We start from the raw sequence: 23708 nt of genomic DNA, 5'->3' as shown, positions 1-23708 counted from the left end.
TTAGTGATTTGGCTAACTTTTCCACAGTTAAGAATTAGAAAACTCAGTAAAGACATTATTTTAATGTGAGCTTTTCTTCCAGGTTCCCTCATTATGAAGGGACATGTTTACCCTAAACTAACTGCTGTGTAATAATGATAATAACTTACCCTGTTACCCTGTTTCCAATAAGCTTGCCTCTTGGAAAAAGGCAGCTCCTGTATTTATATATTTAAAATATGACTGAGTCACTTTAAAAATCAGTGGGTTTTATCAAGAAAACATAGTTCATAGATCATGAAGGCCATTTCAGATAGAGGACATGCAAAGATGCATTACATGAAGACCATAAGTACTTGGAAATCACAGAGGAAATGTCTTAGTATATAAGTACCATTTTTCTTGAAACATTAATAACATGTGTTTTCTGCATATATGATAGAACATTTGATATTTTTACCATTCTCTTTAAATAAATTAATAGCTAAACTGAAAAAAAATGGGTGATTCACAAACATATGCAGAAAGGAGAATAATTTTTAAGGGGCAGCTCAGCACAGAAAGTACCAATTGCTACATCTTTGAGAATTTCCTAGAGGACTTATGGACCTGGGCATGAGATGTCATAAATTCCTGCAAAGTATCAGTCACTCAGTCATGTCCAACTCTTTGTGACCTCAGGGAGTACGGCCCGCCAGGCTCTTCTGTCCATGGAATTATCCAGGCAAGAATACTGGAGTGGGTTGTCATTTCCTTCTCCAGGGATCTTTCCAACCCAGGGATCGAAACTGGGTCTCCTACATTGCAGATTCTTTACCATCTGAGCCACCAGGGAAGCCTAAATGTCTGAAACACCTGGCTCTAATCTGATGGAAACTCTACCACTATCTCCTTCACTGCAGAAGTCAGCTCACACCCAGCCCTGATCCCTATCCCCGGCCTCCCTTAAGTGTGTCCTCCCACATAGCCCCCAGACTTACACTCAGTCCGTGTCTGCACACCTAGCCCAGGGGGTGCTCAGGAAACTGACTGCAGCTCAGCTTCTTGGATCTAACATCTCACAACTCACTCTGGTCTAACCTGACACCCGAGACTCTAACCTCTGGCCTCTCTTTCCCTACAGGGACCGTAGGCCTCCCTTCCTATTTTTTCAGAACTCCCATTGAGACCTCTTGCACGTTGGTCATACTGAAGAGTCTTGGCCCAATTCCTGGTCCTCCTTCATCCTCTCCTATTGCTTCCAACAACCTAAGAATGTTGCAAAGTAACGCTATCTTCTGGCATTCTGAGCATGGACTTGGGAGCCAGGCCATCCAGGGGAACCATGGGGAAGTTATTTAGCCTCCCGTACCTCAGTTTTCTCATCTGCAAAATGGAAGCAATAACAGTACTCCTATCTCCAAGGGCTTTTGCAAAAATTAAAATATTTGTAAAACAGGGTAAGTTATTATCATTATTACACAGCAGTTAGTTTAGGATAAACATGCCCCTTCATAATAAGGCAACCTGGAAGAAAAGCTCACATTAAAATAACGTCTTTACTGAGTTTTCTAATTCTTAACTGTGGAAAAGTTAGCCAAATCACTAACAAGCTTGCCTCTACTGGCATTTAACCCATTCACTGTTTTTTAAAAGGTAGGATGCAAGGTGTTCACTCAATTTGTAGATTATACTGAACAAGCAGTTCCCTATCATTTTGACCAATTTCCTCATCAGTTTGATGGACAGCAGGTACCCCAAACCATGCAGAATGATGATAAACTCAGCCACACAGAGATCTTACTTCTTGTTGTTGAGTCACTAAATCATGTCTGACTGTTCTGTGACCCCATGGACTGTAACTCACCAGGCTCCTCTGTGCATGGAATTTCCTAGGCAAGTATACTGGAGTGGGTTGCCATTTCCTTCTCCAGGGGATCTTTCCGACCCAGGGATTAAACCAGCATCTCCTGTATTGGCAGGTGGATTCTTTATCACTGAGCCACCAGGATCTTGCTAGAGGTCCCCTAATGGAAGCGCAAAGCTGAAACTGTGACTCTGGGTGGCTAGCTTTTCAAGTATTGGAAAAAAATCAAGTTTACATTATTATTGTTAAAAATACCTCACAACTTTCCATTTTCTCCTAAGTATGGACATTAAGAGTATGGACTCTGGGGCCAGACAGTGAGTTCAGACCTCAGCTCTGCCACTCACCTGCTATGTGACCTAACAAGTTAGGCAATATTTCTGTGCCAGATTTTTGCAGACTTTAATCTGTAAAAAGAGGAGGGCAATAACCATACTGACTGTGACCAGTAAGTAAAATATTATGCAAGGTGCTTAGAACACTGCCTGCCGCATTTGTAAGCATCAAGCGATGTTAATTATTGTTACTAGCAACTTGCAGACCCAGAGCATCTGTGTGTCTGCAAACAGCAACAGCCTCCCCAGGGCATCAGGGCATAGTTATCACATTTTTCGTGTGGCCAGGAGGGGCCTCCATACTCACACTTCCCTCCTAGCCCCCAGCTACTTGAAATATTAAAAGCCCCCACCATGTGACGCCACGCGTGTTTACTACACACAGACTTTCTCCACTGAACACAGACTTCCCTGGAAGGAAAGGCCTGACTTCCTGCTGCCTCAGCACAGGAACCAACCCTGGTCCCTAAGAGATACTCTAGAAATGTGAAATGACTTGATGAATATTCATTCCTTCAGATTTTTGTTGTTGTTCAGTCACTAAGTTGTGTCCAACTCTTTGCGACCCCATGAACGGCAGCACACCAGCCTTGCCTATCCTTCACCATCAGATTTTTAAGTGGCTTTAAATTTCCAATCCCTTATGAAAATATAAGCCCCTCCAGGATCAAACTCCTTTAACACACATCTTAGCAGCAGTCAGTGAGCCCAGTAGTGACAGAGTCCCACTGTTAACACTTCCAGCACATTCCACGCCATCTCATGTCACAGTCACACAGCAAAGACAAAATCTGTCCATTCTATTTTTATTAAAAAAAGTATATTTCTAAAATGCTTACCTTGCCTCATAAAAGAAAGGGCTTTTTCTCTTAAATTCTCGGTCAATTGTTTCTTTTTAGTCAGATAATCCAAAACATAAATATTTGGAGCAAAATTTATCATGTTCTGTTCACCACAGCCATAAGGCATACGAATCAGGGAGGCTAAGCCATTGATGGAAGAACCAAGAATATCTCCTGAAAGCACAAGATATTTATCAAGGTCAGCAAATCCCAGTAACCATACCTTCTAGAGGCAAAGAGCTGTCCTCTGAGAGCAGAAGGCCCCCGACACTGAAGCACTAGGACTGTTCCACTGCCAGGAACACAGTAGAAACTTGACATCAGTCTTTCCGGAAGACTGGTCAAATAAATGATAATATGATGGTACTGAACTTGTAGATTACATGACAAATTGGAGACTTTTAGTTCAAAGATACAGCATACATAAGCAAACTGTAAGTTTTTTAAAAATTTCTAACCAAAATGTCAGGATTTGCATTAGGAAATCATCATTCTTATTCAGGGAAGAAGTTTTATTATTAGCATTCTTCACATAAATAGAACTTTATTTTGACTTCCTTACTAATACACTATAAATTCTTGAGAAATAACATTTTAAGGGCAGGGTTTGTATTTTTCAATGTGCTCTATTTATCACCAACAAAGTTGAACTGACTGGTATATATGTTTTAATGAATCTCAGGATCGAAACGGGTTAAGAGTATTCTTCAAAGTTAGTAACATAAAGTTAAACAAAACACACGCTTACCCACATTCTAACACCATGGCTCAAGAAAATAAGTAAAAATTTAGAAATGTAAAGGCTGAGTTCTAATTTTGACCTCACTATGGTTGAACTGTATAGAGAAGAATATTCGTCAGTGTGGTTTATTTTAAAAACTTCACCATTCCAAGTCCAAATACCTAGTGAAAACTTGTTCCTAAAAAAATGAATCCAAGTAAGAGAGGAAGACTTTCATGTGGGTAGGCTGCAGTCATGCTAGCGTACAATGTCTTAAACTGTAGATGTTAACTCAGAGAAGTAAATACCAGCGCAGGTTTTGTTTCTTATTATTACCACCACTGCATATTATGCTTTTAATGTTCAAAGGGAACATAAACTTGTACTTTTAATATTCAAAGAAGCAAGCCAATATTCACCAAATAAAACACAAATAGATTTTTTAATAGAAAATGAAAAACCAAACAGGTTTTTTAAATAAATACTATATAAAAATAAAACTTGAAAAAACATTAGTTTAAATCAAACTTTAAAATTAAACTTCAGAATATTCAACAACCACAGGCAGATTCATTCCCACATAAGGAAAGATGGGACACACTCCAACTTTAAGGCTCTTGGGGGGAAGGGATAGTTAGGGAGTTTGGGGATGAACATATATACACTGCTGTATTATAAATAGATAACCAACAGGGACCTACTCTATAGCACATGGAACTCTGCTCAATGTTATACAGCAGCCTGGATGGGAGGGGAGTTTGGGGGAGAATGGATACATGTATATGTACGGTTGAGTCCCTTCACTGTTCACCTGAAACTATCACAACATTGTTAATTGGCTATGAAAGAAAGCGAAAGTCGCTCATGAGAGAGTGAATTCCTAGGCGGGTTGATAAGAAGTCTGGGGTCCCTGAGGAGGAGAAAGGGGTCTGGGGCTCTCAAGGAGCAGATAGGGGTCTAGAATTCTCAAGGAGGAAGGGACAAACATTTTTTTTCTACATTTCTTAGTATGGATTATATAACAATAATGTATCCTGGTTGAGGACATGTTTCTCCTTCCTGAAAATCTTCTGACTAATCCTGTTATCTTAAAGTGTATATTGTGGGAGTGGGCCTAGTGAGATGTTTACAACCTTGAGACATTCTTTTGATTTATTGTAATAACCAATTTAAAAAGTATTTAACTTCCTTGCTAACACTAGTGAGGAGGGCACTCTCCATCCCCCTTCCGATGTCCGTGTCAGAAGCTTTCTCTGTCCCTCTTTCTCTTTTATAAAACTCTGCTACAGAAAAGCTCTTGAGTGATCAAGCTGGGTTCTTGGTCCCGAAGTTAAATCTTCTTCAGAGATCACAAATCCGACACCATTCACCATAAGCTATCACTCAGTCGTGTCTGACTCTTTCCGACACCATGGACTGTACAGTCCATGGAATTCTCCAGGCCAGAATACTGGACTGGGTAGCCTTTACCCCAATACAAAATAAAAAGTTTAAAAAGGAAAAACTTCCAAGGCTCTTCCCTCTGTATGTGTGCACACACGCCACACCATCTCCCAGCACCCCACCACTGTGGGAGGTGCTTAAGCAGAATGTATTCTCCTCAATAAAGAATTTATTTATTTCTTTTTAAGAATTATATATAAGTCTCCCCATAAAGCCCTCTCTAGAGGGACTGGTTGTTTGGAGCAATAATAAAAAGCATTATACCTGCAGGTGAGATTCAAAAGAATCTCTGAAAAAGTGCCTTAGGTCTTGACACACCTCAAAGACCTAACAAATTATTTAGATGTCATTAATCGAAACATTTCCAATACTTGGGCTACCTGATGCAAAGAGCCGACTCATTGGAAAAGAACCTGATGCTGGGAAAGATTAAGGGCAGGAGGAGAAGGGGGTGACAGAGGATGAGATGGTTGGCTAGCATCATCAACTCAAGTTTGAGCAAACTCCAGGAGATGGTGAAGGACAGGGAAGTCTGGCATGCTGTAGTCCATAAGGTGGGTCGCAAAGAGTCGGACACGACTGAGTGCCTGAACAACAAAATCTAAACATTTCTTTCAGTTATTTGTAAAGCACAACTATACAAATAAGCCATTTCTGTGGAAGCTCTAATAGTTGAAAGTCCTTTGGGGTTACCAAGGCAACTAGGAGGAGGTGACTAAGTCAGTGGGTAGCTTCCAGCTGTACAGGGTACTTGCGTTCTGCACAGAGAACCACTCGAGGCAGTGGTCCTCAACTTCTGGTTGTCAGAAGCACTAGTAGAACCTTTGCAAAACATGCATGGCCTACCCATAGCCTAAGGGAGTCTCATAGAGTAGACTGGGAGTGGAACCTGGATACTTCCGTATTTTCAAAGCACCAGAGAAGGCTGTGCTATTCACCAGTGATTGAGAGCCACAAAGGCAGAACAACTCTTCCCTCCAGCCACACAATATTGTGGCCTGGCTACTCAAAGCATGGGCTGCACACCAGAAACATCAGCAACACTAGGGAGCTTGTCAGAAATGCAGAATCCAGGGCTCACCCTAGGCCTACTGAGCCAGAATCTGCCTTCACACAGGGTCCCCAGAAGATGCATGTGCAGCTTGAAGACTGAGAAGAACTGGTCCAGAAAACACATCTTACTTGCCTTTCTACTGTAATCAGCGGATGGCAGCAACTAAAACTTTTTACCACTCCTTCTTATTTAATTAGGACTAAATAAGAAAATACACCTAAAGAGGACCTACTGTATAGTACAGGGAACTATATTCAATTTCTTGTAATAAACTACAATGGAAAAGAATCTAAAAAAATATTTATATATATACACACATATATGTATAACTGAATCACTTTACTATTTATCCAAAACATTGTAAACCAACTGTACTTCAACTTAAATAATTAATTAAAAAAGAAAATACATGTACAAATAAATGAGAAATGTGTATTATCATATACGAATAAAGCAGTAGTGATGGTGACATACTGTTCTTACCAATTGCAGTGATCTGAACCCTCTCACTGCCACTCACTGTATGAGCAGGAAAGGAGAAGCTCAGTGTTTTCAGGGTAGTGTGTAGCGTGCTGTCAGTCAAATCTAGCAAGATGGATTGTGAATATGATTTTTCTATTCCTTCAGCCTGTTGATAAAAAGTAACACAATTAACATGGTCTCTATTCCTCTGTTTAGAGAAAACCATAGGCAGATAATGAGTTAATCGTCTGGCCTGTGTATGGTTAGATAAGTACCTACAAGGTCTTGATTCCTGGTTCAAATCCGTTAATAAATGTTTACTTTCTCATTAAATTAGAGAAAATAGTTCACGGAATGGCAATGGAAATGATAAAGGAGAAGATGAAAAGGGGATGAGAAACCCTCTGAAATAGCTCCTTTGATTATTCAAAGACAGAGATTAAATACCTTGTCCAAAGGCACCCTTGACAGAGCTGGGATGAAACCTAGGGCTGCCTCCCTCCAGAACACAAGTGCTTATCCACTCTGCTGAGTTGCCTTTTTGTGCATACTGTCTTCTCCGAAAAAAAACCTACAAAACCTATTCTACCTGTACTGAGGAATTCCAAAATTCCAAATCTATATATCAACTTGGCACAATGTAACAGGATTCCAATGTCACACAGAGTGTAAATATAACCTGCTTTATAATCATACTATAAATTTAAATAAGACATTGGCAATTACCTCCAATTGCATGATATATTTTTACATTTAGATGAGAAAAACACTAGGCATTCCTGGAGGGTAATGCCCTATTAGGTCTTGAAAACAAATTTAACCATGAGAAAAACTATCTTCTGCTTCCTTTTCAATTATGTATTTCCATTTCGTTTTAGACTTCAAGTATTTACCTTCACTAAAATCCTCTGGGTGACGGCATCAGAAGCAGCAGGTGAAACAGCTGTGACCGTGATGGGCACTTCCCCCAGACGTGTTGGCCTGACGGGGAAAAGAACAGTTGCCCCATCCTCACTGGGAACCAGAATGGTCTGTTGGTGTCCTGTGGCATTTATTTCGTTCGAAGCCATTAGAATATCAAATGCATCACTTTTCTCAATGATTACCTTAACCTGGAAGAAAAAAAAAAAGTCATCAAAGGTTCTGTATAATAAATTGTTCCTAGGTAAAATGCTGCTTTGTGCATACATGCTAAGTCGCTTCAGTCGACTCTTTGCCATCCTATGGACTACAGCCCGCCAGGCTCCTCTGTCCATGGGATTCTGCAGGCAAGAAAACTGGAGTGGGTTGCCATGCCCTTTTAAGTGTGGTTAAATCTGTGAGGCCCAAGACTAGAGAAAAACGAGACAGAAAGGTTCAGCCAAGAAGAGGGTGTAAAGGTAACAGAAAAAACCTAGCTAGTTCTTTCCCACGCTTTTTCCACCTACCTCAAGACAAGTGGGGAAATGGCATTCTTCAAGTCTAACATTAAACTCCCACTAACATTAAATTCTCTCATTTTCTGAAAGCTGAGTTATTTCATGTCATGGCACTACCACCAGCCTGACTCAACTGTGTCATCCTGGGACACTAGCCCCATCAGAAAAACCTGAGGCAAACAGGATGAAATGTTACTACACTCATTGAGAATCTCTGCTAAAATTATTCCAAGAAAAGTATGACTCAGACACTAGTCCTGAAGCACATGTTAGTTGTAAACTTTGGTAGAGTACATCAAATTTGCCAGGCTCATTGAGAAGAGCATTTCTCTGGATCTTAGACTTTATGAATTGTTTTTCCCATTTATTTTCTCATATGTTTCTCAAAATATTTCTTATCTAACAGATGAGTAAACTGCAATTAAGTTACTTGTCGTTAAGTGGATGAACTGGATATTGAATCTGGGCCTTCTGACTCCAGATCTTCTGCTCTTTACACTATACCATGTTGAGAAAATCAAAAAGTAAAATTAGCAAATAAGAACCAGTTTATTCTCTAGACATAGTGCTTAAAGAGACGATGGCATTTTCAGGCAGTAAGGTTAATTACAATCCCTAGTCTGGGGGTGGGGGTGGGGTGGGAATCATTTCATTAGCACCCGATGGGCACAATACAAACAGTGGGCCTACCGCTGCCTTACAGGGAACTGATTGGCTGAGGGGCACCAGGTCATGACTCAAAAGTCAAAGCCTTGGAAACAGAATACAGTAATACAGGGAGCTCAACCCAGTGCCCTGTGATCACCTAGAGGGGTGGGGTGGTGGGGGGCGGGGAGGGCCCCAGAGAGAGGGGACATATGTGTATCTATGGCTGATTCATGTTAATATACGGCAGAAACCAACACAACATTGTAAAGCAATTATCCTCCATTTAAAAATAGATTAAAAAAAAAGAAACAGAAAATACTGTACAAATATGGGGACCGCAAGCCTAACAGCATGAGTGAGATTACTCAGGGAAGACACCTTAGTTCCAAACCAGTCCTTGAAAGCAATAAATTCTTGCCAGTTGCAGTGGGCACTGAATGGCAGTGTGAAGTGGCAATACATTCTCCGTGTGGGAGCAGAGTAGGGAAAAAATGTGGGGAGAAAGGGGCAGGAAAGAGAAACAGATGTCAAGAAATGAAGTTGTGGGACTAAAGCAGAGAACACGCAGTAGAAATTAAGGGGAGAACGCCCAGACATGCCAGCAGTATCCTTCAACATTAACAAGCTGAAGAAATGGTGGGCAAAGTATAGCTATTTTCAATATTCCAGAAATGTATAAAATTTTTAGATGCCCAAACACTACATAACCCAATGCCAGCATGCTTTCTTCATTTTTTCCTGACATGTAAATGATGAACAAACCTTTTAGCACATTACCTCAGTAGCATCTTTCAAATAATTGAATATGGTTACTTCCAAAGCAAATTCTTCACCTCTGATAACAGAGTATGGAAGATTCAAAAAAATGAAAAATGGTTGGAAGGCTTGGAGCTGGAAAGAACACAATGAATACAGATTTTATTTAAGTCCAGAGCTTCACACCTTATACACTTAAATCTCACAAAACCTATGACACTTACAACTAACTTCACATAGAAATGTCCTCTTGCCTACCAACAGAAAACAGCAACCTATCCTAAATAAACAGGGGCATATTGCTTTGATTTATAACACAGTAATCACTATTTTTATGAAACTCCTACTAGGAACCAGGGACTTTATACAAATTATTTCATTACATCTATGCAGGCAGGTGTTATGGTCATATTTTACAGAAAAGAAACCTGAAGCTCAGCCACCTCTGTAACTGGTACAAGAGCACACTGCTGGCAAGTGCAAGAGCCAGAACTGGATCCCGACATGTCTGAGGCCATAGCCAAGTTCTTCTACTCTGCCATGCCGATTCCATCATTCAGCTTTTAAAGCCACTGCCCAAATGAAACAGCATCTGTTTTAGACTCCTGTGAAAAGTAAATGATCTTTTGCCTACTACCCTATGGACTGCAGCCCACCAGGCTTCTCTGTCCATGGAATTCTCCAGGCAAGAATACTGGAGTGGGTAGCCATTCCCTTCTCCAGGGGATCTTCCTGACCTAGGGATCAAACTGGGGTCTCCTGCAGTGCAGGCAGATTTTTACTGTCTGAACTACCAGGGAAGCCCAACATATAAACACATACATCTGTTGGCCACCCAAACTCTGATAATGTTGGCCAAGCTTCTCACTGGCAGCAGTTAATTCTCTCTTAGAAGTTTATTTGGAAATCTGTGGCAGTCTCAGATTGTCACAATGAGTGCTCTTGGCACTCAGCAGGAGAAGGTCTGCATGCTCTGGACAGTCCCAAACAATGAAGAATTGTCCTGTCTTCCTCATGATTCTTAAAGGTCCTTTCATGTAGATAAAGCACCTGGTTATAATAACCTGGACTTACAACCTAATTACAACACACATACAAACCCAAAGCATCTATCAATACACAACTATTTTGTAAATCAAGAGGAAATTGCCCTTTGTTTGGTAACTTTACCAAAACTTCTTCACTATTTCAAAACTTTGCATTACCACAGGCAGCACCACTCAAGGTTTTTGCATTGCTAAAACAATATATGTATATCAAATTGCATTTTGCAGCTGTTGCACACAAGGTGATTCTATGTACCGCATAAATATTCAAATATGTTACTAGGCTTTCTCGTGCAACTATGTCTGGCCACCTACATACTAAAAACTATATTATATATATTATTTTATTATACACTACTTTCCTTTTATTTCTCCTTGGTATTTCACTTAGGACATCTTACTGATTGTTTTAATTGAGTATGAAGGTATATTAAATTTTCTATGCATTTCATTTGCATAGATGGTTGAGGGACAAAACAAAATACCTGTTTTTAAAAACCGGCTTCAGATATGACAGAGCTGAAAGCTACTGGTCTAAGACCAATCACAGTCATTATATTCCTCTTGTCAGTGACAGTTTAGGAAGTGACATGGGATATAATTTGACCAAAGAGTTGTGAAGGAATGTTTGCTAGGGGACATTCTGAGTTCTACTCATCTTTAAAGAGGACATTCTTTCTCTTCTGGCCTTTGGAAGTGATTGGACTCAGTCAATAATAAACTTACTATCCAAATCTCAATACAGAGCTAGCACAGTTAACAGTTTAATGCAGTTCACACTTGAAAATGTAAAACAGATGAAAAACAAAAAGGAAACACCAAGAAATCTCCAAACTATGATCAACATCATAAGCAACATTTTTTTTAAATCCGTTGAGGAGTTGACATTCTCTTTGCTTCATGGCATTGTACCATCTATAAGCAGCCCTTTAGTATACTACCTCCACTGGAGCAGTTGTTAGTCCAAGACCTAAATCCTCAGAGATCACAAAAGCAGTTGCAACCCAAGAAGTAATAGAATCAGGCACAGTAACTTCAAATTCTTGGTAAATCCTGGAACTGAAGTCAAGATAAACATAAAAGTCACAAAACCAAGAACAGACACATTTCAAAATAGGCCAACATAATCTAAACCATGTTTTGGAAGAATTTCCATGTTTTGGAAAATTTTAATTTTCCAAATAATATACATATCTAAATTTTTTTAAAGATTTAAGCATAAAATAATACATCCCAAGTTCTCAAGGAACAGGTCATAATAAGGTTATAATACTGCAAACAGATCCATATTCCAGTAAAAATCTTTCTACAATATTTATATATTCGACAGGCATCATTTTCAAAAATTTTATATAGATAATAAATACCCTTTTCCAAATTTAACTTCCATTTGTTTCTCTCAATATGCATAACAGTTTCCCTCTGTATTCTTGTCAATGTCTTATTTCAAGTTTCCATAAATAGCTGACTCACAATATACGCAGATTTCATGATTTATTTGTTGAGTCATCACGCCAGGTAGCACAGAGTTTGTTAGCCAAGTTGAATTATTTTCAATGCCCAAACCTCTTCTGCTTGTGGCTCACAGGGATGTTTAATGGGGCGCCACAAGGCAGAAGGAACAATCATGAGCGCTTCCCACCCCAAGCAACAAAGGAACTCCCAGCAGTCTTTCCCCAGTGAGAACCATGAGACTTCAGGGAAATTAAAATCATCCTTCATTAGAAAAGGCCTGTCTTCTCCTTGATGATACTCTTACTGTCACAATTCACATACAGCTTTATTAAATACTATGCATGTGTGCGTTCAGTTGCTCAGCTGTGTTCAACTCTCTGTGACCCCACAGACTATAGCCCACCAGGCTCCTCTGACCATAGGATTTTCCAGGCAAGAATAGTGGAGTGGGTTGCCATTTCCTTCTCCAATTAAATACTATATTTAGATACAATTAATATCATTCTTTGAAAACTCTTGGTCTATTTAGTTCTTTATCACACTATGTTTATACTGAAACATTAGAAAGAGGGCAAAACTGACTTAAAACTAAGACCAAACAAAATATATACAGGCAAAGAACTTTAATCTGTACCCCATGTTGGTGTCTAGCCATATCCAAGTCTCTGGAAAATGCTTTCGTACACGTGGACTGCTACCCAGAGAAAAGCCATGAAGATCTACCAAGGAGCCTTCATTTTCATCCACAAACCTCTCAGCCAACTCTACGCTGTCATCTAAAAATAAACATTGACAACTGTTAGGGGAAAGTCATGGTAGATAATGTTCATAAACCTAGTCCACAGAATTACAGCCTCCCAGCTGACAAGGCCTTTACAGTTTATCTTCTCCAATCCTTCTCATTTGACACCCAAGACCCACAGAAGTCATGTGACTTACCCCAAGCCACATGGTCACTTATGGCAGAGCTGGGGAAAAATGTTCTTTGGCCCTACAACCAATACCTAAAAAACTACTTGCAGTTCAGCTGCAAAAAAATAAGTTAAATCCCATTTTTAAAAGTTACCTTCAATTCTGCTATTCTTCTCTTCTTAGATTCCTAGTGCTGATTGCCTTGGGCTATACCTGCCACAAGATGCTACAAAAATCCAGCTTATTAGCTCTTTTTCTTACAAAACAGTCACACTGACACAGATACAAGATCACCTATCTCTATTCTTTCAACTTTTCTATAAGCCCAAAGATATTTCAAAACAAAACGTTAAAAAATAAAATTATGCTGAAGAAGTTACCAAAGATACAAAGATGAATGCAATGAGCTCCACCCACTGTCTGCGGAGAAGGCAAACAAATACACGAGTGATACTCCACTCAGGCGAAATGCCTGCCATGCAGAGAACAGCTGATTCTACATAGAATCTGAATAATGAAGAGGGTACGGCCAGAAAAAAAAATCCATCTTGTGTTGTTTATTGCGTTACATTTTCCTTATGTCTTCAGATAAAGAATATCCCATACAAGAGGGGGGAAAAAAGGAAGCTAAGTAAAAAGGCATGTCCAGAATATGGCAATGCTTACTAGAGAAGAGTGGCATAAAATGAGAACAGAAAGAATGCGTGGGTCCAGATTTTAAAATATCAGTTATCCCATGCTGAAGGATTTGGACTTGATCCTTTAAGAAGTGATGATCTACTGAAAAGTTTTTAAAATAAATTAGAAACGTGATCTATTCCATGTTTTATAATGATAACTCTGGTCTCAGTGAGAACAGTGGTTTAGAGATGGGGGAATGGACACAGGAGGAAAAGAAGGTTCCTGCACTGCCCAGGGAAACACACTGACCAGGAGCTGGGGCCCAGCAGAGGAGAGGAAGGACAGCCTTGAGATTACTCTGCTCGGCCTCCCAGTTGGATGAGCTCTGTGCGTGCCCACCACACTTTCTCTCCCCATCACACCCCTCAGCACACTCCTCTACCTGTGTGTTGGTTTGCCCTACTAGACCCAGCTTGAACTTCCATTGCCTCCTACATGCCAGGCACATATTAATATCATCTACTGATAATAGGTAATTGCAGTACCAAACATGTGCGAGGCACTTTGCATGCTTCTGGATTTAACCTCCTAACAATCCTCTAATAGAGGTAATATTATTAGTCCTTATAATTCAAGGAGAAACCTGAGGTTTAGGGGGCTTAATGAATTTCCTCAGGGTCATAAAGCCAGGATCAAAAGTCAGAAGTATTTCTTGGTAAATTCCTTTCTTAATCACTATGCTGTTCTGCATCTGGCAGAGAGGAAAGAATCAAGGATGAGTTTCAGGTTTCTGATGCGAACATGTGGGTAGATGATGATTTCATTAACAGATATATGGAATCGTATCAACTCAAGGGCTCATATATCAGTCAAATTATATTAGGGAAGAGCAATGGTTTGTGACATATAGAATTAAAGGTATTTGTGGGGCATCAGGGTGCAGAATCAGGAGGGCTAAGATAAACAATCAAGGTGTTCCAGAGTTGAATTTAATGGGGAAGATGTCATGGAAGGACCAGGGACTAGAGAAGAATTCTACCAAACTGACTGACCACGTGGTCCAGGTTGCTGCTGTTGGGCTGTTGTTTAGTCGTGTTCCAGCTGTTTGGCAACCCCATGGGCTGTAGCCCATGGGATTTCCCAGGCCAGAATACTAGAATGGGTTGCCATTTCCTTCTCCAGGTTATCTTCCCTATCCAGGGATCAAACCTGCATCTCCTGCATTGGCAGGCAGTTTCCTTACCACTGAGCCACCTGGGAAGCCCATGGTCCAGGTACTAGGGGCAAATATGGGCAGAAGGAGTCAGTGACCAAAAATAGCCATGAGAGGTCAAAACCAAAGAAGATACTTAACAGAATTAGGGGAGTGAGGGCACATACAAAGTAGAAGGAGGCATTTGAAATGTTAGGGGTAGATCTATGGTAGGTGATGACGTGACCTTATGATTACTGTTGCCATGGTGATGATTACATGACAGTGCACAGTAGATGGGCCACCCACACATTCAAATCCCCCAAGAAGACAAAGTAGTAAGACTCTGAATCTTCTGTGAGAGTCATTAACACAGAGAGAGGGAAAGGGAAAGCAGGTGACTGAATGTTGATTAAAGAATATGTGATTGAAATTTTTGAGCTTCAAATGATAAGGGGCTTTTAACTGAAGACTGCTGAACAATGGTCTTGAAGTAGCCAAGAGAATATTGAACTCTATATACCTAATGGGGATGGGGGGCTTCCCTGGTGGCTCAATGGTAAAGAATTCACCTGCTAATGCAGGAGATGGATGTGGGTTTGATCCCTGGGTCAGGAAGTTCCCCTGGAGAAGGACATGGTAACCCACTCCAGTCTTCTTGCCTGGGAAATTCCATGCACAGAGGAGCCTAGCAGGCTATAGTCCATGGGGTCCCAAAAGAGTCAGACACGCCTTAGCGACTAAACAACAACAACGTGCACCTTCAGACCATGAAGCAGAAGAGAGGCAGAAAAATTAATGTCAATTACTTGAAGGTTTCCAGGAACATAGTATACCAGTAAAAGAATCGGGGTTCTTCTGTTACAGTGAAAAGGTAGAAGGTTCTCCAAAAAGGTAAAGATTACAATAAGTATTAGTAACAATAGAATAAGTATTATAGTGGGCACCAGGATTTGATAAGTAAACATAAATAAAGATGGGTAAAAGCTGAGACCAACAGAGAGAGCATGGAAATCAGATTGGCTGGAAGGTGCCTGGGATAAATGATTATATGAAGAAAGCTAAAAGTGCCAAGTGTCTTTAGTACACAGAGATCACAATGACTTCATAAAATCTTTAAGACTACAAAATTGTTCTTAAAACTTCAGGACAGAGGCTCAGGTGTCCTATGGTGTCAAGAACCAACCCAAAAATGGAGAGTCTGGAGTTTAGTGGGAGAACATGAGGTAGAAATCAGGGGATTCATGGATAGAAACTATGATAGTTCTGCTTTTGAGATGATTTCGTATCATTTTACCTGAAAGAAGTGAGAACAGCTTCTAGAATTAATCATTCTCATTTATACATTTCCTTCAGTCAAAATATTTAATGAGGACCTCCCGAGTGGTCCAGTGGCTAAGAATGCACCTTGCTATGCAGGGGACAGGAGTTTGATCCCCGGTCCAGGAACTAAGGTCCCACATGCTATGGAGCAACTAAGCCCACACGCTGCAACTACCGAGTCCACGCACCACAGCCAGAGTCCTTGCACCACACAAAGGACCCCACATTCGTGACAAAGACCCCGTGTAGTGCAACTAAGACCCAATGCAGTCTAATTAGTTAATTAATTTTTAAAAAGAAGTTAAAATGAACAATTCAAGTAAAACGTTTTATGACTTTTCCTTAAAGCACATCCTTTAATTAGTTGGATGGTCAACTCGACTTAGCAATCCAGGGAACAGGGATGTGTGATGTGATCCTGCCTGGGAAGAACGCAGACTGAGGAGACAAGTGTGTGTGGATGCGTGTGTGTGTGGACAGCATACTTCATGGCATCTGGGCTATTTTCTAGGTGAACAATAAAAAGCTAGAGGACAGAAATGTTTCAAAAATATGTTGCGTCCTTTTAACTAATTCCAAAGTAACATCGCAGTTTACAATACAAATTGGATGCACAAGATCTTTCAATACGTCCAGAAATATAACCATGTCAAAAAGTTACAGGAGAAAATGGAAAGTAATCATTAGAAAGATCTAAACAGGAGCTAAAGAACACTCCATGTCATGGCCCAAATGTACTTCCAAGTACATTAAACTCCAAACACTACAGGATAAGAGAACAGAAAATGAAAATTACAATATCCATATTCAACCAGAATGTATTCATACTTACATAAGTAACTATAAATGCCTGAGATGAAAGACTTAATTACTTTAAAAGCACTTTGCCAGATTTCACTTACAAACACCATCAATGTAATCCTTCACAAGGTTTGCATCCGTCAATACCCAGAGGCCACACTCCTAGAAAGAATCATTTTAATTTTCTTTTAAAATAAAAGTTTAAACACCCTCTAAATTGTCAGTTGCCTATACCCCTAATTCACTCTTGCTGTTTTGTTTTTGTGTCGCGTGTGAAAATATCTCCCTTTGCTAGTCTCTCTCTCACAAGACACACAGACACACACACACACAAGCACACAAACACACACTCTCACACACAGAAAGAGCTATTTCAAAGTCAAGGAAAGTGATATAAAAGAAAGAAATTACTTGTTTCATGGTAATTCCATTATTTCTCTAATAGTGAATTTATTCATTTCCTTTTACGACTAGAAGGATGACCATCTTTCAATTTCAAATTACACTAAGTACACTTATATAACACACTGCACTTCAGCAACACATTTAAGAGGTTAACATTTCATAATTCAGATCATTAATTGTGAAATTAGTTTTGCAGCAGTAAACATATTAATATCTTTTCAAATTATATAGCAAACTAAACATACCTGAAAGACTGCAAAAGAATTCATGAACATGCCTAAATAATATCCTGTGTTATAAAGTTCCAATTCATGGACCATCTAAGAAGAAGATAAAATATACAGAATGAAAGCATTCATATCAATGTGTTCTGCCCTCTCAGCATTTCTGATATGTACCTTGAATAACAGACAGGTACACATGCTTATCACTGGACCATATGCTTATCAAATGGACCATATGCTTATCAAATTTGAAAATGACACAAATGGAGGAATAATGAATATGTTAATGCCACGTTCATAATTCAATCAGCCAAAAATATACTTCTTCTTTAAACTTATTTTTATTCTGTTCAGTAATCAAGAGTTCCTAAGAAGTGTGAGCTTGTTGACAAAGCCAACACGTAGAGATAAGCTTAAAAATGACTCATACATAACCATGTGAAAAATAGATAGCTAGTGGGAAGTTGCTGTATAACACAGGAAGCTTAACCAAGTGCTCTGTGATGACCTAGAGGGGTGGATGGAGGATGCAGTGGGAGGGAGGTTCAGGAGGGAGAGAACACATGTGCACTTATGGCTGATTCACGTTGTCGTACAGCAGAAACCAATGTTGTAAAACAATTATCCTTCAACTAAAAATAAATTAAAAAACATTTTGCTAAGTGAAATAAAGCAGATACAAAAGGACAAATATTGCATGATTCCATTCATGTGAAATATCTAGAATAAGCAAATTCATAAGATCAGAATTTGATTAGAGGTTACCAGTGTTGCAAAGGGAAGGGGGTAATGAAGAGTTTTGCTTCATGGTCACAGAGTCTCTATTTAGAATGATGAAAATTTTGGAAATAAACACTGATGATGGTTGTACAATATTAGAATAATTAATGCCACTGAACTATACTTTTAAAAATGGTTAAAATGGAAAATTTCATGTTATATATATTTTACTATGGTAAAAAAAAAAGTTAGGATATTATAAACTTTTGGTAACTATTTTGATACATTTACCTCAATTACATTAGTATTAAGATTGAGAAATTAAGACAGGGAAAAGAACTATGGAAGATTGTAAGTTTAAAAACATGTCAAGTTTAACATTAAAAACCCAAACCACTGCTTCTGCTTTACTAACAACAGCACTGCTACACCCATGGTAAGGAAACATGATGAGAAACAGAAAATTCCATAATATCTCAACAAGCTGGCCAATATAGTTAGCCCAACTATAGACAAGGAAGCCAGAGCCAGACAGGATGGAGAGGAAAGCTGTTCATTCCATAATTCACATTCTGCCACAGAAGACCTGTATGTGCAATGCAGCTGTGAATCAACAGAATTATCTAGGAAGAAGCAGCTCTTGCATAAGGAAGAGAGATGCTCTTTTTCTCACTGGTTCAGTGAGAAAGCTGCAGCAAGGGAAGTCTGGTATCTGCAGATTAGTCCTGGAAGATCTAGGACACTTAAATTATTCCAAGGCATTCACAAGTCTCTGGACAGCATATATAAATTTAACAAAAATGAAAGAAACAAAAATGGTCCATTATCATAGGCTCCTGACTCCTTCCAACACTGGAGAAATAAGAAAAGCAAGCAAGAAACTTATATGAGTAGAACAAAGAAAACCCTCGGAAGAGGGAAGGGTATCTCCAATTGGGTCGCTGGAGGAAGCAGATGGCAGAAAGCTGATACACACAGCAGGCTGGAAGAGGCTTTTAAATTCTACTTCTGCTTCTTTTCAGGAGGTAGCTTTAGGACATTCCTGGCAATTCACTGCCAAAACCAGCAGGCAGTGGGCAGGCAGTCCACTGATAATACCAGGATAATAATGGCCAGGATAATACCAGGTCAGCACCTCTGCCCTTCTGGTGTGAAAGAACCAGGAAACATTTAGACAGACCCCTGGCCTTCAAGCATTCACATTTCCTCCCCTCCTCCTCCCACCCGCTCCGAGCTGGTGGTCATCACCTCAGGAGACTACCTCTTCCTGGGCTGCTTTTCCCTAGGAGCTTAAAAATGAACCACTGAGTGGAAGGGGGCGGCACGGGGGGAGAATCAAGAGTAGTTCTCTAGTCCCTGAAGCTCAACCCCTCCCCTCTCTTTAAACTGACAAGAGTTACACGGGTTGGAGCCTGGTATTCAGCCTTTCCCAACAGACAGAACAGCTGCCAAATCAACTAGATATCCAACAACTATAGTTCCCATAAAAGACACCCAACCAGACAATATGCAGCATATGAGCTGAATACTGAAAAGTCAGCTCAAGAATTTAAAATAAACATAGTAAATACAGATAAGAGAAAATATTAGCAATATAAAACAAGGAAAAAAACAAATGAAAATAATAGACATTAACAATATAATAACTGACATAAAAGTAGGATATCTACCAACTGAAAGAGTCAATTGAGGAACTCACCCAAAGAAATACAGAGAAGACAGACGAAAGAGACAAAAAAAAAAACATAAAACAAAAAGCTAAGAAATATGGAGGAAAAAAAGTAGAAGTGCTAATCTCTGCCAATCTCTGAAAAGGAGAAGAAATGGAAGGAAGAGGAACTATAGGAAGAAATAATTTCCAGAATCAAAAAATTAAGGGACAGCATAGACTGAACAGGCAATTCACCATGACAAAGAACTAAAATTCCATACAACAGGAACATGATCTGGCCAGGGTTGGGGAAGGAGATGGGGACAGGAAGAGACAAAAAGGATGTGTAAGAATATGAGGGCACACCAAAATGCTTGACTTGTCAGATAAAGATACAAAAGAAAATCAATAAGGATAAATAAACATGAGCACAATTCATGAGATAAGGACATCTATCATGGGAACAAAAGTAGACCGTGTAACTTCCAAAACCATGGAAAGAAGAATGAAAAGAAACGAAAAGGAAGTAGTCTAAATTATCAAATAAAAAAAGCAGAAATAAGTCCTAATTAGAACAAGGACTAATCTGTAAATAGGTTAAATAAGTTTATTAAAGATGCTGTCAGATTAGATTTTTTTAAAAAAGCAAAATATAATAATATACTGTCTACAAGATATGCTTAAAAACTTAAAGAAGGTTGAAAATAAAAAGATGGAAAAACATACCAGTCAAATGTGAGACAAAAGAAAGCTGGGATAGCAATCTTACATATGACAGAATTTAATGTAAATGCACAGTGAGATATAGAGACAGAGATGCAGGGAGAGCACATGTGTGTGTATTTCTGTGTGTACACATATATATGGAAGAAAAAAATAAAATAATGTATTTATTAAGATATTTAGCAAGTTGTGAAATGAAAGATACTACCATCAGTTAAATCAAATGCAAAATGCTATCGATCTTTTAGAATAAATAAATTTAAGTCAAGTCAAGAGAAAAAAAGTGACCGATGGGTTTTAAGGGATTTTTTTTTTTTACAGAAAATGATAAAAATTTGCTGGATAGGCTGAAGAAAAATACATAATTTTTCTCAAATGGACTGGTTTTACAACAATATGTCCAAATTAGCCTATACACATATATCTTTCTTCCTGAAGTGTTGTTCATCACTATAGTTAATCAATCAATGGATATAGTTCATACAATCTATGTTTCCACTGCCAAGGATACATAAAGGACTTACAAATAAAAATTAAATGACTGATGAATAAGGGATTAGCTTATGTAACACTAGATGTTCATATATTTCTTGACTTGTACGTTTTCTGAAGATTAACATAATTTCACTCCCTCAACATACTGCAAATTCCTGATTCAGTGAGGACTGTAATTATTTATAACCATCATGTATAACCAAAATAGAAAGTATTTTACAATTACCTAAAGCTCTTTCCAGGGTCATTCATAAATGTGCAAGTCCAGTTCCTAGCACTTTCTCAAGTGTCTTCAGTTAAAACGTAGTTTGAAAATGAGGGGAAACTCTAGGTGACAAGTTTCATGGAAGACAGCAAAGACAGCTGACCACAATAGACTCTTTCCAACATGACAATTGGAATGCAGATCCCTTTCATTCAGAAGCTTTACTATTACTGACTTATACTTGAAAAATGAAATCTCCTTTAAAACTTGAAGTAACACAGTAAAGTTTCTTTTTTTTTTCCTCTTTAAATGTGTATTTTTGTAATGAAAAAGTGGCTAAACTCACATTTTCCATTGTAATATCATTCGAGACGTTCATCAGATTCACACTCTTGTCGACAGCTACGATACCAACTATTGAGTCTGGCCGTGTCACGGAGACCCTGAGAGAGACTTTCTCAGATGGTTCAGCATTGGCTTTACTCCAAAATAGCTGTATCTAAGAAAGTGAAAAAATAGTATTGATATAATACACTTTTTTAAAGCATTTCATATGTCTTATCAACAGCAGATCAATGACGAAATCTAGCAAAGAGTCTACACTTGTATTGGCTCAGGGACATTCCAAAACCATACACAAGTCTTCTCCAGGGAAAGGAGTAAAAGCAAACTTCACTCCCACAGTGTTCTCAAGTCATGGAACCTCTCACTGGGGCATATATCAAAGCTTTCCTTCACTTCTCTACCCTTCTTCCCTTTCTCTGCCTCCCACCCCACAGCTGCTAGCCGGTACTGAAGAGAAGACAGTGTCTGCCATACCTGGGGAGGGTCGGTATCCATGAGCGAGGACAGGAATGTGCCCGCACGCTGGCCGCCTGGACTCAGAAGTGAGCGCCTTGCGGACACACAGAACTGCCTGGCTGGGCGGGGGTGCCTTTCCCCAGGAGGAGGCCATCAGACCAAACACCAGTCAGGCCCACTGCTCTGTGCCTCAGTGGCTGCCTCGACTTGCTGTCATTAACCCTCAGCAAAGCACAGTCCTGCTGGTGCGTCTTAAAGAGCATCAATCCCCTCACCCAGGGCTGGGCCTAACGGCTTTGTCAGAAGGCCTCTTCCTCCTGGGAATGTTCGTCTTGTCCAGCTCTATTCCAACAATCCCATGCCCCAGTGGCTGGACCACCTGATTAAGATGGCCTTAATGAACCCCTCAGCTTACCTGAACGTTAGACAGGGTTCTACCTGACATTAACCACCTGATTTCCCTTTCCTTAGAAAATCTGCAATTGTAAATGTTTTCTCTGCTCCTTTGAGGTGTAAACCTTCTCCCAGCTTCCTGCTAGTTTTACCAGCAGAAATGGCTTTCTCAAAGACCTGGGAGCCATCCTTTTGAAGTGTCGTCATTCGGTCACTCAGTCGTGTCTGACCCTTTGCAAGCCCATGGACTGCAGCACGCCGGGCTTCCCTGTCCTACACCATCTCCCTGAGTTTACTAAAACTCACGCCCATTGAGTCGGTGATGCCATCCCACCACTTCATCCTCTGTTGTCCCCTTCTCCTCCTGCCTTCAATCTTTCCCAGCATCAGGATCTTTTCCAATAAGTTAGCTCTTTGTATCAAGTGGCCAAAGTATTGGAGCTTTAGCTTCAGCATCAGTCCTTCCAATGAATATTCAGGGTTGATTTCCTTTAGGATTGGCTGGTTTGACCTCCTCACAGTCCAATGGACTCTCAGGAGTCTTCTCCAACACCACAGTTCGAAAGCATCAATTCTTCAGTGCTCAGAATTTTTTATGGTCCAACTCTCACATCCATTGGACCACATACCAACTTCCCAGGTGGCTCAGACAGTAAAGAATCCACCTACAATGTGGGAGACCTGGGCTTGATCCTTCAGTTGGGAAGATCCCCTGGAGGACATGGCAACCCAATCCAGTATTCTTGCCTGGAGAATCCCACGGACAGAGGAGCCTGAAGGGCTACAGTCCATGGGGTCGCGAAGAGTCAGACGCGACTGAGCAACTAACACTCTCACATCCATACATGACTACTGGGAAAACCATAACTTTGACTATATGGACCTTTGTTAGCAAAGAAATGTTTCTGCTTTTTAATATGCTGTCTAGGTTGGTCATAACTTTCCTTCCAAGGAGTAAGCGTCTTTAAATCTCATGGCTGCAGTCACCATCTGCAATGATTTTAGAGCCCAAGAAAATCAAGTCTGTCACTGTTTCCATTGCTTCCCCATCTATTTGCCATGAAGTGATGGGACTGGTTGCCATGATCTTAGTTTGCTGAATGCTGAGTTTTAAGCCAGCTTTTTCACTTGGAAGTGTTAATCATCAAGAAAGAGCCTTGATTGATCTCCCAGTCTCTGTGAGTGAGTAGGAGCCTAACTTATAAACTCACAGATGGCCTGCTCACATTGACCAATC

The 23708-nt window shown here is 39.8% G+C and overlaps 1 protein-coding gene and 1 long non-coding RNA gene across 12 annotated transcripts in view; one reads left to right on the top strand and one right to left on the bottom strand.

Moving 5' to 3' along the window:
* The window catches only part of CD109 (CD109 molecule), a 198790-nt gene that overhangs the window by 38429 nt on the left and 136653 nt on the right, over window positions 1–23708 (bottom strand). For all 11 annotated transcript variants that reach the window (XR_014065411.1, XR_014065410.1, XR_014065412.1 and 8 more), the window contains 9 exons: window positions 21624–21776; window positions 17505–17579; window positions 16956–17016; window positions 12640–12781; window positions 11492–11609; window positions 9526–9639; window positions 7576–7794; window positions 6704–6848; window positions 3000–3176 (listed from right to left, as the gene is read on the bottom strand). Coding sequence is in view for 8 of the 11 variants with exons in the window: in XM_081530095.1 (XP_081386221.1) it covers window positions 3000–3176; window positions 6704–6848; window positions 7576–7794; window positions 9526–9639; window positions 11492–11609; window positions 12640–12781; window positions 16956–17016; window positions 17505–17579; window positions 21624–21776 (1204 nt within the window). In the remaining 3 variants the exon portion in view is untranslated. The remainder of the gene's footprint in view (window positions 1–2999; window positions 3177–6703; window positions 6849–7575; window positions 7795–9525; window positions 9640–11491; window positions 11610–12639; window positions 12782–16955; window positions 17017–17504; window positions 17580–21623; window positions 21777–23708) is intronic.
* The window catches only part of LOC145521485 (uncharacterized), a 147054-nt gene that overhangs the window by 18899 nt on the left and 104447 nt on the right, over window positions 1–23708 (top strand). The window lies entirely within an intron of this gene.

This window comes from Giraffa tippelskirchi, chromosome 9 (assembly GCF_054371585.1).
Source record: "Giraffa tippelskirchi isolate mGirTip1 chromosome 9, T2T-mGirTip1v1.2.pri, whole genome shotgun sequence".
NCBI lineage: Eukaryota > Metazoa > Chordata > Mammalia > Artiodactyla > Giraffidae > Giraffa > Giraffa tippelskirchi.
Note: the sequence above shows the minus strand (reverse complement) of the source record. Positions and strands in the feature narration are given on the sequence as shown.